This window comes from Bufo gargarizans, unplaced genomic scaffold (genome assembly GCF_014858855.1).
Source record: "Bufo gargarizans isolate SCDJY-AF-19 unplaced genomic scaffold, ASM1485885v1 original_scaffold_882_pilon, whole genome shotgun sequence".
NCBI classification, from domain to species: domain Eukaryota; kingdom Metazoa; phylum Chordata; class Amphibia; order Anura; family Bufonidae; genus Bufo; species Bufo gargarizans.
This window is the reverse complement of record NW_025334741.1, coordinates 1-18,294: the sequence shown is the minus strand read 5'-3', so window position 1 is coordinate 18,294 and position 18,294 is coordinate 1. Positions and strand designations below refer to the sequence as shown.

The 18,294-nt window shown below is 41.9% G+C and overlaps 1 protein-coding gene across 1 annotated transcript in view; it reads left to right on the top strand.

The window, feature by feature from the left end:
• Nucleotides 1-18,289, top strand: part of LOC122924165 (DNA-binding protein RFX7-like) — a gene marked incomplete at its 3' end in the record, with an annotated part of 87,377 nt that extends 69,088 nt beyond the window's left edge. Inside the window, exons 5-9 of the mRNA XM_044275103.1 lie at nucleotides 785-901; nucleotides 9,208-9,292; nucleotides 11,334-11,541; nucleotides 13,015-13,310; nucleotides 17,834-18,289. Coding sequence (XP_044131038.1) covers nucleotides 785-901; nucleotides 9,208-9,292; nucleotides 11,334-11,541; nucleotides 13,015-13,310; nucleotides 17,834-18,289 — 1,162 coding nt within the window. The remainder of the gene's footprint in view (nucleotides 1-784; nucleotides 902-9,207; nucleotides 9,293-11,333; nucleotides 11,542-13,014; nucleotides 13,311-17,833) is intronic.
• Nucleotides 18,290-18,294: the final 5 nt, after the last annotated feature.

Genomic DNA, 18,294 nt, shown 5'->3' with positions numbered 1-18,294 from the left:
TAAAGGAAAATTTTCATGATGAAAGACCCTTTTGGAGGCTCCTAAATACTGCATGTATGCTACGTTGTGATTGTGGCCATACTTAGAGCATCTTACACAGGCACCAAATTAAAAGCATATCAACAGATACCCTTTAATTCAAACCTCTATCAGAAGATTACCGTAACTTCACACGGAAATTTGCTCACTTGGTAGGTTGAATGTAGTATGCATTGATACTTTAAAGATGAAACTTGCGTTCACTGGAGATTATTTCTTCCTTGCACAATACCTTAATATACAGTATAGCTATATCCAGCATTAATTCTCTAATCTCGAGTTTCTTAGTTGTTTAATAGCGTTGTCAAGTTCATTTGTATTTATTAAAAAAAAAAGGGGGGGGCAAGTAAGGTGAAAATGTATACTCACTGTTGTGAACCCCCTCCATTTCAGCCCTGCATTTGATATCCTCCCTGCTGCTGTATCCAGGACGTCCTTTTGTTTTGCTGCATCATTGAAATGCCTGTATACTGCACGTAACCGCTGCAGCCAATCGCTGACCTCAGCGTTATATAGAACAGGAACCTTGAGGCCAGTGATTGGCTGCAGAGATCATCTGCTGTGTACAGCCATGTCACTGCTGCAGTCAGGAAAACAAAGCCCAGTGGGGAGGACACTGGTGGCACTGTAATGGAGGGATTCAGGACAGTAAGTATAACTATTATACTAATAGTGTCCATGCCTTTAAGCTGAAGTGTCTACCTGCTTCTGATTCTTGTATCAATATCATCCTTCTGTCTTTCAGGAGCTATTGTGACAATCTTGGCTATCACCCACTAAGTGCTGCTGACTTTGGAAAGATTATGAAAAATGTATTTCCAAACATGAAGGCACGACGCCTGGGCACAAGAGGGAAATCAAAATATCCTTTACTTCAAGTGTGTCTAAATCTGCGCAGGCTCCTTCACAAAATATCTGCTGTAAATTAGCTTGCCACTAAAATGAGAGCATTTTATTTGCAGGTGGAAGATAGTTTACCGTATAGTGCACTTCTACAATAAGTAGTATACTAAAAAGAAAGCCTCTCTGGGGGCTGTATTTCCCCCTGTAACTAGAACTACTTTGTCCGCCCCAGTTACTGGAAGAATCAGCAATACATTTAAAGAAATGTAATGTTAAATGTCCCTCAAAGATTTTGTACCACCTTATATAAAAATAAAGACGTAAATTTTTTCATTACCGTATTTTTCGCCTCATAAGACGCACCTAGGTTTAATAAGTGGCATGTATTCTGTAACTCACATTAACCCCACGTTGCCCATTATTTGAGAAGGTACGTTGACTTACTATTAATGTAAGGCACATGGGGCCTACTCCAAAAGCATGTGCCCAGCCTGACATTAAAAATAAGTGACCCCCCATTCATGTTTAAAACATGACAGTGGCAAGATTAGGGTTAATGAGTCACATTAACCCCAATCTTGCTGGCTGCCTGGTACATACCATATGTTTTTGCCTGCCTTTATTTTCAGGCAGGCTAATTACTTTTGTACTGGGGGGATACCTGCTATGCTGCTGAGTGCAAACAATATAGAATATAAGAGCCCTGCATCACAGAAAGAGAATCGTGTTTGTGCTATCGCGAAACCTCAGATCCAACACTACATTCTAGCAAAACCTCAAATCCGACGCAATAGGGCTTTCCCATAGAGATAGGTGCAGTCTGGTGTGCATGTACGCAGCTCCGGGAGGCTGGGACAGGTCCTAGGAGGATCGTAGTTGTTGATGTCCCGCCATAGAAGTGCCAGGCTCTTCCCTCTTCCTCAGTAGGTACTGTACATGCCAGGATCAATTTCAAGTACATTAGAGGCTGATATCCTTATGCAGTACAGCCTGCGATGTATTGGCAACATGCAAAGCACCGGCCATTCAACCCCCCAATCCCTGTATTCGTCCTATAAGACGCATTATAATTTTCTCACTTTAGGGGGAGAAAATGCGTCTTATAGGGCGAAAAATACGGTAATAACTAATGTATATGAAGCCACCACACAATAACTTGTAGCACCACCCCTGGCAACCACAACCTATATATCAATATGACCATTATGGAAATTAGACATAATTAAAAAAAATACTTTAGTACCACGCTGTGCTATTGACAGATATAAGTTTAACGGGTTGTCCGGTTTTCCCATATTGATGACCTGCTGCTTTCTCTTCACTGTTTACATGCACTATTTACATTCACTGCAATTTCTATGGCGTGCAGGGAAGCAGTGAAGAGAACACAGCGCTCGCACAAGCAGGATAATCTCTTCAAAGAGCAAGTTGGTGGGGAAGCTGGGAGTCTTGAGGATAGGTCGTTTAAAAACGAATGTGAAAAACAGATTTCCCCCCTTTTTTTTTTTTGTTTTACATTTTCCTGGTTATAAAAAATGAAAACAAAAAAATACTAAAACAAAAGTGACATGAAAAATAAAGCCTCATGTATGACTGGAAAAAGTGCAAAAATTATTGACATAACTGAATAGTAAAAAAAATTTTTTACGTACGGCTTTCAGAGAGTTCTAAAAAAAACAATCACTGAGTACAAGGATATTACAGTAGACAATTGCTATTTCAAAACATATATCACTGAGGGCAACTTCTAAAACTTAACCTTTATAATATATATATATATATATATATATATATATTATATATTTAAAATACTTGGTCTAAACAGGACCCTGATAACCATAGTACAAAAAGCTGTCAAAACAATGGACGATTAGCAAAAATACAGACAATATTATGTGAGTAAGGACAGAAGAGTAGGGTATACCTATCCCTGTTCTTGCCCTTAAAGACACTGCTCAGCCCAGAGATGCACCTTATTGGTAGATGCACTCTGTCCACGTTCCTGGGCTAACCTGTCCTTATATAGCCCTATCACTTTCTGACACGACATACAATGTTCCAACGCGTTTCCCCTTACAGATAATCAAAGGATCATCAGGGGACCAAAAGCATCAGTATGGTAATAGGTTCTTACAATATACAGAGTAAACATAAATAGCCGATAAATCAAAACATTACTGGAGCACCCCAGACCAGAAAAACATTGTGACAAGGTAGGAGGCAATAAGCCCCTAAAATAGAGTACCTATTCACAGTGTGTGGACATTTAAATACACTTGATATCAGTCCACCACATATTAGATAGTATTGAGAACACTTTTTGACAATGCAACGCAACTTAGCTGATACAGAAAAATAGCGTGTTGGTCCAGTCCTCTCACAGAGGCAGGATACATGGCTGGGGGGCTCCAGGGGGCAAAAAAACAGCTCCATTTTGCCAAGGGAATGGACTCTCATTTAAATGATGGGATCCCGGGTGGGCTTAAACCAGATTCGTCAGCTTCACATATGGATCTCCCCCTTTTGTCACATGATCGCAAATTGCCACTCTCATTGGGTGGCAGTCTAAAACTGACCTCCCCTATTTTCCCTAACCTATTATCCAGAGGCGCTATGCATCCCAGGCCTCACCTGTAAGAGCGTCTCCCCGCCCCAACTGTCTTCCACGCCTCTCTCTGAGCCGCCAGGGAGGAAATCAAGATCGTGGGGCAAACCAAGATGGCGGCGCGTTCCACATACAGCGATCGTGGAAAGCATAGGTCCGATGCCGGCTGGAAACAAGGCGCGCTAGATAATACAATCTAGTCGCTCTGCCCGCATCTCCGAAGGCATGAATAGCAGATTCACTTGTGTCCTCCCTAAAGGCTTCACCCCCTAACACTGTATACAGGGGGGAAATAGTAAAGATAAAGGGGATGTGATAATCAAATCTATTTATAACAAGATAAAACTTGAGCACACTAATTACATAGATGACAATATATCTACCAGTACAAATGCTAGTTATATACTACATTACTGAATACAGCCAAGTGTGCAGCTACAAAAGAGGGCGGGGGAATAGTATCCGTTTTATTACCATTCTTTACAGTTGGCATGAATCAGGACATAATATATGGGGTTAGAAATAGCAAACAAGATGCTGTTGGTCCAATAGAGACATATGAGAGAACTCTCCCTTGGCAAAAACCCTTCACTACACAATTATAATAAATATGATACTTCATTAACAGTCACATAGAAGTCCGTTTTTATATAATGAAAAAAATGACACTTCCTGCGTCGATGTCCATTTCTGTCAGAAAAAAGAGGTGAATCTATTAAATACAGAAAAGGAGCAATCCATCAGATATAACAAGAGAAGGTAAGTCTCTCATTCAAACCCCCAGGTGACCGAGACCAGAACCTATAAATCCACGGTCCCAGTCATCTTTCCTGGGGGAGGGTTTTATCAGTTCCAATGCCGAGAAAGATAACGACCCAAGGTCTCCATCATGACATTCCCACATGTGATTTGCCACAGGAGTGTTATTCTTTTTCTTGATATCATTAATTAGAATCCTCCAAAAAGAAACCAAGTGGATTTATAGGTTCCGGTCCCGGTCACCTGGGGGTTTGAATGAGAGACTTACCTTCTCTTGTTATATCTGATGGATTGCTCATTTTCTGTATTTAATAGATTCCCCTCTCTTTTCTGATAGAAATGGACATCGCCGCAGGAAGCATCATTTTTTCATTATATAAAAACGGACTTCTATCTGACGGTTAATGAAGTATCATATTTATTATAATTGTGTAGTGAAGGGTTTTGCCAAGGGAGAGTTCTCTCGTATTATGTATTTTTGCTATTTCTAACCCCATATATTATGTCCTGATTCATGCCAACTGTAATGAATGGTAATAAAACGGATACTATTCCCCCGCCCTCTTTTGTAGCTGCACACTGTATTCAGTAATGTAGAATATAATTAGCATTTATACTGGTATATATATTGTCATCTATGCAATTAGTCTGCTTAAGTTTTATCTTGTTATAAATAGATTTGATTATCGTGTCCCCTTTATCTTTACTATTTCCCCCCTATATACAGTGTTAGGGGGTGAAGCCTTTAGGGAGGACACAAGTGAATCTGCTATTCATGCCTTCGGAGATGCGGGCAGCGCGCCTAGATTGTATTATCTAGAGCGCCTTGTTTCCAGCCGGCCTCGGACCTATGCTTTCCACGATCGCTGTACGTGGAACGCGCTGCCGTCTTGGTTTGCCCCACATGACTATGCCTTCCACGGTGGAAATAGGTGGAACGCACCGCCAACTTGATTTCATCCTTGGCGGCTCAGAGAGAGGCGTGGAGGGAGACGCGCTTACAGGTGAGGCTGTGAGCTGTTATTTTGCCCCCTGGAGCCCCCCAGCCATGTATCCTGCATCTGTAAGAGGATTGGACCAACACGCTATTCTTCTGTGTCGGCTAAGTTGCTTTGCATTGTCAAAAAGTGGTTCCCTGATGAACCTTTGATTATCTGTAAGGGGAAACGCGTTGGACATTGTATGTCGTGTCAGAAATTGATAGGGCTATATAAGGACAGGTTAGCCCAGGAACGTGGACAGAGTGCATCTACCATTAAGGTGCATCTCTGGGCTGAGCAGTCTCTTTAAGGGCAAGAATAGGGACAGATATATTCTAATTCTCTGTCCTTATCCGCGTAATATTGTCTGTATTTCTGCTAACCGCCCACTGTTATGATGATGATTTTTTGGACATTGTATGTCGTGTCAGAAAGTGATAGGGCTATATAAGGACAGGCTAGCCCAGGAACATGGATAGAGTGCACCTACCCTCAATGTGCATCTCTGGGCTGACCAGGGATAGCTATACCCTACTCTTCTGTCCTTACTCACATAATATTGTCTGTATTTTTGCTAACCGTCTATTGTTTTGACAGCTTTTTGTACTACAGTTATCAGGGTCCTGTTTGGACCAAGTATTTTTATTTTATATATATATATATATATATATATATATATATATATATATATATATATATATGTATGTAGAAAACGGGACAGCACTCCAAGGCTTGAAGAGGATAGATATCTTTATTCACCCATGTGAAAAATAATAGCAACGTTTCAGCTCACAACTGAGCCTTTCTCTCGCTTGAGAAAGGCTCAGTTGTGAGCTGAAACGTTGCTATTATTTTTCACATGGGTGAATAAAGATATCTATCCTCTTCAAGCCTTGGAGTGCTGTCCCGTTTTCTACATATATAAGAAGGTTGAAGCTCATTCCCTTGGACATAGCACCTGAGCCAGCGTACTGGTGCCGCCGAATCTTCTTTTTTGTTATATATATGATGGGCTGGTTTAACTTTAGGCTATATTTCACTGGCCGAGGGTCGGGCAGATCATCGTTAATGAACGTTCACAGAAACTCTCATTATCAATGACCTGGCTGTGTAATAGTGCCACTAGTTACCTGATGAATGAGCAAACGCTCGTTCATTAGACAATCAAGAGTCACTAAAGCAGTTGTCCTGGTTCATAGTGTTGGGACTCCTCCCCTGCATAACGGAAACGTGACGGATCCGCTTTGCAGCCCATAGACTTCTATTATGACGGAATGCCTCTAAAGGCATTCCGTTGTGCATTCCGTCATAGAATTGTGTTATGGTCCGTGGTAACGGAATCCATAACGCAATTCACCTTTTACCAACAAACGATCTGTGAACAAATTTCATAAGCGGAAATTCACTCATCTCTAATGGTGACAGGTTCCCTTTAAGCCAAACCTTTTAAAGGATTGTCCAGGTTCTAGCTATTGACCTAACCTAAGGATATGTCATCAATATCCGATCATGGCGGCCTAACACCTGTCACCGCCAACAGTCATCTGTTCTCAAATGTATAGGAGCCTAGCTGCAGTAACCTAGAGTGACCACTACACAGTGAATGGTGCTGTCTGCTTCTGGCTCGCTCCACTGTGTTATTTCCAGTGCCAGCAGCTGCTGAGGACAGTTGACGAGTGGGGCTGTCAGACTGCCACCAATCTCATGATAATGACCTTTCCTGGGCATAGGTCATCATTAACAGTGGGTAATAAGCAGATGGCTCACTCCGAATTGCCACAGTTGGTGCACAGGTTCGAAAAGACACACCCCTAGTTCTGTGCTATAAATAATGTATAAAGTGGAACCGGCACTCAAACAGTCGGGGTACACGTGGGATTGTTTTGAATTTATAAAACTTTTATTAAATAATAACTATTTGTGTACTTCTTAAATAAATATAAAAGCATAAAAATGGTACACACATTCAGTTCGAGACTTACAATAATCAAAAAGCAATCGCTATTATGCTGTCCTGATAGTTCGCTGCACCATATATCACTGCATCCGTATCCCACTTGTTTAGTGTGGCTGATGAATCGCAGTCACCTATGGACAAGTGGCTTGTTTATAGGGCTATTTGTTTAGCTCCTTGTAGATTGACAATTTGAAACCAATAGTTAAATAAAAAATCACTGCAACAGGTGCACAATATGGTTTTCAAGCAATAGTTCGTGCTAAACAGTGTATCGGTCCTCTGCCATGATTCCCTTAAGGCTCCAAGTGTGCCACCCAAGCAAGATCAATAGTCCGATATGATTTTTAAAGTCCCACCTGTGTTGGTATCGTCACAGGGGTATGGCGTAGCTCCACATGTATTTCTATCGATTGTAAGTTTTACTCACTGTGTCCCGTATGGTCTCACTATGTGTATCCCGTAATTGGTTGCTGCCGTGGCGTCCCACGCTTCCACCTTTCTCCGGTATGTTTGTCTTACTTCCGGCTCTGTCGGGATCTCGCCTTTGATCTCGCGAGAATCTTGTTTCGGATAGTTGTTTCGTGAGTCCCAATACGTGTGTGTGAGTTGACTAGCGTTCTTCCCGTCTCTGTTAGGATTATCGGGTCTCGGTCCTTTAGTACATGGCCATGCACCGTCTCACAGGTAACACCCAGACGCGTTTCGAGATGCTATCTCTTCATCAGTGGGTGATCATTAAGTTTGGGTGCACATATTACATTGTGGTGCAGCACTAGACTGAAAGCTGCATTACTACTGCATATGATAAACCATGGCAAAAACCTTTTGTATTCAGATATAGTGTTTTATGTGATTTTTCCGTGTTTAAAAAAAAAAAAATTTTTAAAGAGGAGAAAGTTAATACAAGGCACTTACTGCGCCTGAGCAGTAAGGAAGTCCTTTGCCAGCAACCATATCAAGCAGGATGAGGAGGGAGGACGGAGCTTCTAGGTGTAGGGGCAACACCCCCATTGCTCCTAGAGGTTCATTTGCATAAAATAAAGTTCCTAAAAGTTACATTTTCTCTAAAACAGAGGCACCTATAAAAAATAGAATAAATAAAAAAGCTAACTGTTAGATTTAGCTGACATTAGCTCATGTCTAATGTCAACCAGTTTACTAAGCTTGTTTCTGATGACAGAAACCCAAAGTATGTATTATTGGGACATAACATGAGCTCCATGAAAGACGCCTTAATGTTTTTGTTTTCTATTTTGCAGCTGTCCATTGGGGCATCAAAAAGAGGCCTGTCACCAGTCACTGGCAGAGCTGATCTAGCTTTACTATGCCAGGGGCATCCAGCGATCCCCTGATATCTAGGTCCAATAGAGGCAGCATTGGGCGCTATGTCTGCTGACAAATAGAAGGCATATACTGCCTCTGTCTTCTCCTTGGTGTCCCCAGCTGTCTCTAACAGCCATTTATCCAAACGGCTCCTGCTAGATTGCGGGAGCTTTAAACCTTCAGTGGCACAGGTTTAAAGCCCAGGACCTTGTGCCCTACATGTGCAGTATTTGCAAATCTTTGTGGACAATTCCAGCGATGTTTTAAAGTAATGTACTCTTTCATATCCAACTGATCTTAAAGGGAACCTGTCACCTGGATTTTGTGTATATAGCTAAGGACATGGGTTGCTAGATGGCCACTAGCACATCCGCAATATCCAGTCCCCATAGCTCTGTGTGCTTTTATTGTGTAAAAAAACGATTTGATACATATGCAAATTACCTGAGATGAGTCCTGTATGTGAGATGAGTCAGGGACAGGACTCATCTCAGGTTAATTTACATATGTATCAAATCGTTTTTTTTACACAATTAAAGCGCAGAGAGCTATGGGGACTGGATATTGCAGATGTGCTAGCGGCCATCTAGCAACCCATGTCCTCAGCTCTATACACAAAATCCCGGTGACAGGTTCCCTTTAAACCTTGTGAATTTTTGATTGTTCTGCTGCTTTTGGAAGTTAACTTTAACTAAACTTACATATTGCTACAGTGGATTGAGGAAGAAAGCTTTCGTGCACATGCCATCACTGCCTAATCTGGATTTTAACAAGACAGGAGATGGGGTAATTGTCAGATTCTTTATTTTATATTCTTGTAGATAATGTTTTGTGCCATTTGGACCTGTAGCTGTAATATGTGGACAGATCTTTAATCTATGTTTCTTTGTCATAAAAAAAAAAAAAAAAAAACTTTGCATGTCATTATCTATATTTATTTATTTAGTTTCACTATGTGGTTTGAATTAGTATAGGAAAATACTTGGAGGAACACTCCCTTTTATGGGGTTTTCCCACTTTGGGAATTGGAATTTATTGCATATCTCCTAGCGTTTGGCTATAACGTTCTTGGGCTGCTTTCCCATGGTCGTGTGTGGTCTGTGAAATGCGATTTGTGTGTGTCTCCCACATTTCCCGGACTGATCGTGGCTCAGGTGAGCTGAGCTCACTACATGATAGTGATCTATGATGCTCCAGCCTTAATGCAGGTCTAATGTCTCGTACTCACAGCATAAGTACAGCACATTAGACCTGCGGTTGGGCTGAAAGTAGTGATCTATGATGCACTCAGTTTGGCACAAATGAGCCGCATTCAGTCCAGCAAATGTGGCCGTCAAATGTTCACATTTCATGGACCACACATCGCCATGTGAAAGCAGCCTAAGATGGGAATACCCCTGTCAGTCTTTGGCCTTAAAGGGTTTTTCCAGGATTTGATCCTTTTTAATTGGCCCCGCCAATGTGTTGTATCTAATGAAAGAACAATACATGCTCCCCGGCATCTTGGCTACGTTCAGTAATCTTCAGGTCCCTGGCTTGTTTCACTTCCAGCTGGTCAGGTGCGCCGATGCAGTCAGTGACCGGTCTTAGCGGTGACGTGTCCCCAAGCGGCATGTGACCCAGACACCTCACTGCTGAGGCCGGTCTTTGACTGCAGTAGAACATGTAACCTGGGCTGAAAGTAAAAAAAAAAAAAAAAAAACAGGTAATGGAAGATTGTCAAATGGAGCCAGGGCACCGGACTGAAGAAGTGAGGAGCCGGTGAGTATAATTCGTTCCTTAAGTACCTCACACTTGTTATAAGGAACCCAAACCTTTACGCTAACTGTAGACCCCAGACATTTTTTTTTTAGCTAAAATGAATGATATAAAACACTTTTATGTGCCTAAAATAGTAAAACATCAACCTCTGCCACATCATGACGCATATTGATTTGTATTCTGTGAAGTGTAGTCAGTGGACAGTGATCTGATAGCTACTCTATAGTATAGTACAGGGATGGCCAACCTGAGGCTCTCCAGCTGTTGCAAAACTACAACTCCCAGCATGCCCAGACTGCCTACAGGTATCAGCCTACAGCAAAGCATGGTGGGAGTTGTAGTTTTACAACAGCTGGAGAGCCACAGGTTGGCCAGCCCTGGTATAGTAGGTCAGCTAAGGCAAGGTTTACATAGCCATTTTAAATTCCAGTATAGGAACAGAAAAGGCTGGGTTCACATCTGCTGTTAGGGTTGTGTCTGAAAATAAGGCCACATTGACACTACCGTATGTGTTTTGCGGTCCGCAAATTGCGGATCCGCAAAAAAAAAAAGGATGACGTCCCTATGGCATCCATTTATTTATTAATTTTTTTTATTTATTATTTTTTTGCTGATCCATGGTAACAATGCCTAAAACTGACAAGAATAGGACATGTTCTATCTTTTTTGCTGGGCTACGGAACGGATATATACGGATGCAGATAACACACGGTGTGCTGTCCGCATTTTTTGCGGACCCATTGAAATAAATCGGTCTACGTCATATCTGCAAAAAATATAAAAAAACGGTCACAGAAACAAAATACGTTCATGTGAATGTAGCCTAAGGCTGTTGACTGTTCTCAGTGTCAACCAGAAGAATTGTGATTGCAGCTCTGGCTATAATGCAAACTATAACTATATCGTAGCAAGATGAGCAATGCAATATGTACATAGTTAGTAAAATGTATGTATGTAAAAGTATAATTTTTTTTTGTTTTACAGGTGGACATGCCCTTTAAAGTGCCACTATGTATAGCTTTCTTCTAAGCTGCTACTGTTCTCATGCATTTTTCTTGATTTTCAGCTGGATGGAATGGAAGTATCGGCTCAGCTGCAGAATGCGGATGAGGAGGTTGTGTCCGCAGCCTGTCGCCTTGTTTGTGAGTGGGCTCAGAAGGTCCTAAGTCAGCCATTTGATTCTGTTTTGGACTTAGCTCGTTTTCTGGTGAAAAGCCATTACATTGGTACTAAATCTATGGCAGCATTAACTGTAATGGCGGGAGATTCTGCAGGTAATCCTATTACTCTTACACTCTATCAAATTATTCCAAGAATTACCAGTATCTTTTATATAATTAAGTGGTTCTCCGTTGTTCCCCACCATTACTATGAACTGTTTTGTCTATCTGCCTCTTTTTGCTATTTTAGTGTTGTGTCCAATAGCACATGCCTGCCAGGTATTGTCCCCAATTTTTGACCATAGACTGCACTGTAGGCATTTTATTCCATCAAAGCAGGCAACGTATATGATGGAGTTAATATTTGCGTACATGCTGTGGGGTTACAGTGGATATATAGGCATGCAAAATTTAATTCCTCTTTTTAGTTTTTATTAGGTATCCATAAGGAGTTCCACACACTTTTTGTAAAACATTGTTGAATTTGCTAACATTACTGATTTGAAATTAGCTTAAGAGTATGTTCAGACGAAGGATTTTTTCCACGATAAAATACTCTGCAGATCCCACAGCAGAAACCTCTGTGCTGTGGTTTTTGCCATGGGTTTTAGCTCTATTGAATAGAGGTGGGTTCAGCTGAGATGCAGCCTGGTTTTCAGCACCCAATCTGCACTAAAACCTGCACCCAAAATCTTCCCTCCGAACTTACCCTAAGTTATATGATAATCCTTTGTAAAATATGTATTCAACTGCTACGTAAGCTGGCTGTATACAGTCTCTAAATCTGGACAAAATGGCAATCAGAAGACCTCGGCAGATTGTCCACTGTGCTGTAAGCTACTTGCATTTCTCATAGAGCCCCAACTGTACACATGCGGTAAAACTTTCTGTGACTGTCCCATTCATCTGAATCCTGCAGGAAATCCATTACATGCCGCCCAAACACAACCCCATTCAGGCGCATGAAATGGAGTTTTCATAAATTTCTGCAACAAATCTGACATGTCTGAACATGCCCTAAATGGTGTCCACATGGTGGAGTTTTGTTACCTGTGGATCCAAAAAGGGAGAAGTGTCAGTGTCCAAGTGGTTAAATAAAAGCAAAATTCCATCACAAGCTGCAGTAATCTATATGGTGTAAACATGTACTAATAAAATGTGATGGCACATACCTCTACTTCTAATAGGCCACCTGAATGTAATTGCTTATGCTGCAAAAAACATTTTCCGTTAACACCCAATTAGAGAGATTATTCAAGAGATACAAAAGCACACCCCTCTCACCGATCCTCCACTTGACTCTTCTCCGGTCCCCCCGGTCTGCCTGCTCAGCCATTCTCTGGCGGCTGAGGTTAGTCAGCCCTGTGTGTGCATGTCTAAAGGCACCAGAAGTAGAGATGAGTGGGTGAACATGAATGCATCAGAACAGGATCAGAGGTGGATTGGTGTGTTTTTTTTATACACTATTATCAAATTTTGCATTGCCCAGACAACACCTGTAACATGCTTAGTGCGGGCAGCATTATCTAGATGCTGAAGACATAGGGGTGTTTCTAGTGTAGTAACAGTGTCCATACTTTCTTGCAGGATTGAAAGGAATAACGCAGACATCTGCTTTTGTGCCTATGTCTGAAAGCAATGCTTTCCACCCTCAAGTGAAGACCCTTGCTTCTCCTGTCGATGCCAAGCAACAATTGCAGAGGAAAATCCAGAAAAAGCAGCAAGAACAAAAGCTCCAGTCACCTTTACCAGGAGAACTGCAGATGAAGAAACAAGATGGGCCTGCACCCAATGGAATAACGAGTATTTGTAATGGAAGCCCTGCAATCCTTTCTCCTCAGCCTATTGGAATTGTTGTGGCTGCTGTTCCCAGTCCAATTCCGGTAATTTCCATGAAAGGCTAATATTTTATAACCAGTTTTATTGCCTAGTGTTTTGCAGATGTAAAGTGTATGGTTTGTGAAGTATAGCATGTCTTACAGTCAATCTTACATCAATATTCAATCTTAGTTCTCCACCGACCATGTTAAATTACATTCAGGGAATTGTCGTTTTTATACCAGGACCTGTGCAATGGTGTGACTTTCTCCCAAAACACAGTGCTGGCCGGAACTTTATAAGAGCTTGGCTAGGCTGTAAGGGGTGTGGTTGTCACCAGATAGTTTCAGTAGCCTTCAGCAGTTGTGTTGCTCTCACGTTAGTGTTTTTGCATATAGAGGGTTCACTATCCACTGAACTACCCACTGCCAGTGTATAATAGTAGTAAATATGTCAGGTATATGATAGGCACTCCTCTCTCTGGATTGTATGTCAATCAACAGATATTTATTAAAACACAATATGTCAGCACGCAATAAAAAACAACAATGGTACAATGCATAGATAACCAATAAATCATGATTAGTTGCTGTGTATGTCCATATAACATAATAAAAATAATGAATGTATGTAAATCAATATTGCATAATAAAATGATATAATTTATGTCATTGATATTACACCTATTTCATAATCCTGGGCCCCCAAAAAATGTCACAATGTTTTGGTGTGCCGCCGTATCCAGTGATGGTATTTCAGCAGCCTATCAAAACATTATATCCAATTATATAGATGAGTAACCGTACTTGATGTACATACATCACAGATCTAAAAGTCCTATATAAAAAATGCCGCTTTCTTATATTATTTTGGTGACATACAATGCAATTTTCCAAAGTTCTTTCTTATAGTATGGTAGCATAAAGAGCAAGCATATAAATGATTGTCCAAGGTTATGTCACCAATAATAATACTAAAAATAGATGCAAGTAGTGAGTAAGGCTACTTTCACACTGGCGTTTTGGCTTTCCGTTTGTGAGATCTGTCATGGGCTCTCACAAGCGGTCCAAAACTGATCAGTTTTGCGCTAATGCATTCTGAATGGAAAAGAATCCGCTCATAATACATCAGTTTGCCTCATGTCATGGCTATATAGAAGACATAATACAACCGTATCCGTTCATGACGGATGCATGCGGTTGCATTATTGTAACAGAAGCGTTTTTGCAGATCCATGACTGATCTGCTAAAACGCTAGTATGAAAGGAGCCTAATTTTGTACTCAGTAGTATCGTATTTAGTAATATCGAGAAGTTTGTAATAAATATACCTGAAATATTTTACGTAGTTATGCAGGCCATATACATTGGAATTTTCACTTTGCACCAAATACTGTAAATTAATTTTTGAAAACATTTGTGGGGTCAAAATGCTATACCCATTGTTCAATTCTGTGAGGAGTGTGGTTTCTAAAATGGGGTCACTTCTTGGGAGTTTATTTTTTTTACTTCACCTTAGAGCCTCTACAGTTGTTAGCCAGTGCTGTATAAATCGCCAAACTAGGCCTTAAAAGGGTTTTTCTTAAATTTTTGAACTGATGACTTCTCTTCCAGATAGGACATCAGTAGCTGATCGTGGGGGGCCTGCCACCCGGGACCTCTGGCGATCAGCTGTTTGAGAAGGCACATTGTACAGCAGTTGTGCTTGGTATCGCAACTCAGCCCCATTCACTTCAACAGGGCTGAGCTGCAGCTAAGCCATGTGACCGATAAACGTGACTTCCAATGACCTGGTCAAAGCTGTGAGAAGGCCGCTGCTCTACTGCGAGCGCTGGTGCCTTTTCACGCAGCTGATCGGCGGGGTGCAGGGAGTTGAACCCCATCAATCAGATACTAATGACCTATCCCGAGGATATATGAAAATTAGAAATCTGGTGCAAAAGCAACATTTTATTGGTAAAAATGTAAATGTTCATTTTCACAGCCAAGTGTTTCTAAATTCTATGAAACGTCTACGGGGTTAAAGCACTCAGTACACCCCTCTATAAATTCCTTGAGTGGTGTAGCTTCCACTCCAGGGGTTCCTCAGGGTCTCTTCAAATGTGACATGGCACCCAAAAAACATTTCTGCAAAATCTGCCGACCAAAAAAACATATTGTACTCTTTCCCTTTAGAACCCTGCTGTGTGCCCATACACCAGTTTACAACCACATAAAATTGGGTCATTTATAGGTAGTTTTTATTATGTAAGCCCATCAAAGTAACTTCAGAACTGATTTGGACCTTTTAAAGTTAGTTTTAGAGATTTTCTGTAAATATTTGACTTTATGTTTTACCTTTATTTATAAAAAAAATAAAAATTTGCTCAGATTTACCATTGACTGTGTAAAAAATAATTTTTAAAAACATTTGTGGGGTCAAAATGCTATACCCCTTGTTAAATTCTGTGAGGAGTGTGGTTTCTAAAATGGGGTCATTTCTTGGGAGTTTATTTTTTTTAACTTCACCTCAGAGCCTCTACAGGGTCAGATTTACCATTAACATCAAGTACGTTGTGTACTGAAATGGTATATCTGTGTAAAAAATTGAAATTTTCACTTTGCACCAAATACTGTGAATTAATTAAACATTTAATTAATTAAACATTAAGTACGATGTGTCAGGAGAACACATTCTCGGAATCATTCGGATAACAAAAAGCATTCCATTTTTAAAGGGGTTCTGCACTTTGTTTTAACTGATGATCTATCCCAGGGGTGGCAAACCTGTGGCTCTTGAGCCGCATGTGGGTCTTTGCTTCTTCAAGTGCAGCTCTAGCTGTGGAGATGGGAAGCAGTCAGGCCGGCTCACTCTCCACCCCATGCTCAGATCTCTTTTCCTGATCGGGCACTGTTGCTACTTTGCAGCTCCATCTCACTCTCATGTCCTCATGCACACAGTGTGAGAACGTAGTACGTGGAGACACGCACTATGACCTGATGTTGTCCTCATCAGATCACAGTGGAGAGCGTGTCAGACCTGCAGAGTAGCAGGTGCCCGAGCAGGAGCCCAGTGCCTGATTAAGAGAGGGAAGATATTTTTTTAAATGATAGAACTGAGCATGGGGGGGTCCTGATCTGGGCAATCGGGGTCTGATCTGAGCATGGGGGGGGGCAGAGCTGAGCAGGGGGGCAGAGCTGATCTGGGGGGTCAGATCTGAGGCATGAGGGGGGTGCAGATTCGAGCATGAGGGGGGGCAGTATTCTGAGCATGAGGGGGGCAGATCTGAGCATGAGGGTGGCAGATCTGAGGCTGAGGGGGGGCAGATCTGAGCCTGAGTGGGGGCAGACTGAGCATGATTGGGGGCAGATCTGAGCATGAGGGGGGCAGAATCCTGAGGCATGAGGGGGCAGATCTGAGCACTGAGGGGGCAGATCTGAGCATGGGGGCGCAGATCTGAGCATGGGGGCGCAGATCTGAGCATGAGGGGTCTTGTTTGAGCATGGGTTGGTCAGGTCTGAGCATGGGTGGGGGGAGATCTGAGCACTGAGGGGTATGACTGGCAGTCTCATTTGTGTTGTCTGTTCCGAACATTGGGGGTCTGATTTGAAGGTCTGATGAGGTTTGGGGATCCTATTTTAGGTCAGATGAGGATTAAGGATCTGAATTAGGAGTCTGATCTGAGGTCTGATGAAAAATATATTTTTATCTTTTTTTCTCTGCTTATGAAAAAATAAATTTTTATCAGACCTCAGATCAGATGACAAATATTTTTTTTCTCTTATTTTTCTTTGTTAAAACCTAGGTGCATCATGTAGGCTCTTTGTGTCTGTAAGGTTGGCCACCCCTGATCTATCCTCTGGATACATCATCAGCATCTGATCGGCGGGGGTCCGACCCCCGGGACCCCTGCCGATCAGCTGTTTGAGAAGGCAGTGGTGCTCCAGGAGCGCTGCGGCCTTCTCACTGTTTACCGCTGGCCCAGTTACGTCACGACAAGTATCAACTAGCGTGGGCGGGGCTAAGCTCTGTTCACTTGAATTAAGCTTAGCCCCGCCCATGCTAGTTGATACTAGTCGTGACGTCACTGGGCCGGTGGTAAACAGTGAGAAGGCTGAAGCGCTGCTGCCTTCTCAAACAGCTGATTGGCGGGGATCCTGGGTGTCAGACCCCCGCCGATCAGACGCTGATTATCTATCCAGAGGATAGATCATCAGTTAAAACAAAGTGCAGAACCCCTTTAATACCACATAGTGACACATGTCACATTTGCAAAAATAGACTCGGTCTTGAAAGGGTTAAAGGGATTTTCCCATGACAAGTCCTCCCACACTTCCACCCCTTCCATTGTTTTTGTTTTTTCTTCTGACACGGGCCATAAAAGTATTATGGGTGGGGGTCCACTGGGTGATCAAACCTTTCTTTCCTTGCTGGAGAGTTACACCCATGTGTGCAGGCACATTCAACAGAAGTTAATGAATAATATAATTATTCTAATATAATTATAATTAATATAAATTAGTATTCCGAAACAGAAAAATAAGAGCAATATGAGCTATATGTTTATTATAGCTTCTTTATACTAAACTATTACATTTCTTTGTAACAGGTACAAAGAACACGGCCACTTGTGACCTCGCCTAGTCCCATCGGATCTGAGGGGAAGGTCCTACCGCTAAATGTTCAAGTAGTCACTCAGCACATGCAGTCTGTAAAGCAGTCACCAAAGACTCCCCAAAATGTTCCAGCAAGTCCAGTTGGTGATCGATCTGCTAGACATCGCTACGCTCAGATTTTGCCTAAGCCAGCCAGTTCTAATCCTTTGACGATCCGTTCACCCACCACTGTGGTTATCACCAGTAGCCCAATTAAAAATGTGGTGCCAGCATCACATGTCAGTGCTCTGAATGTTGTGAAAATGATCTCTCTCGCTCCCAGTACTGCTAGTACTTCTGTAAAACAAACAACACCTGTCAGCAGCATTGGATGTTCAGTAGATGACAGCAGGACTGTGCCACAAATCAAGAATGGCTCTGTCATTTCTTTGCAATCTCCTGTACCTCGGATGGG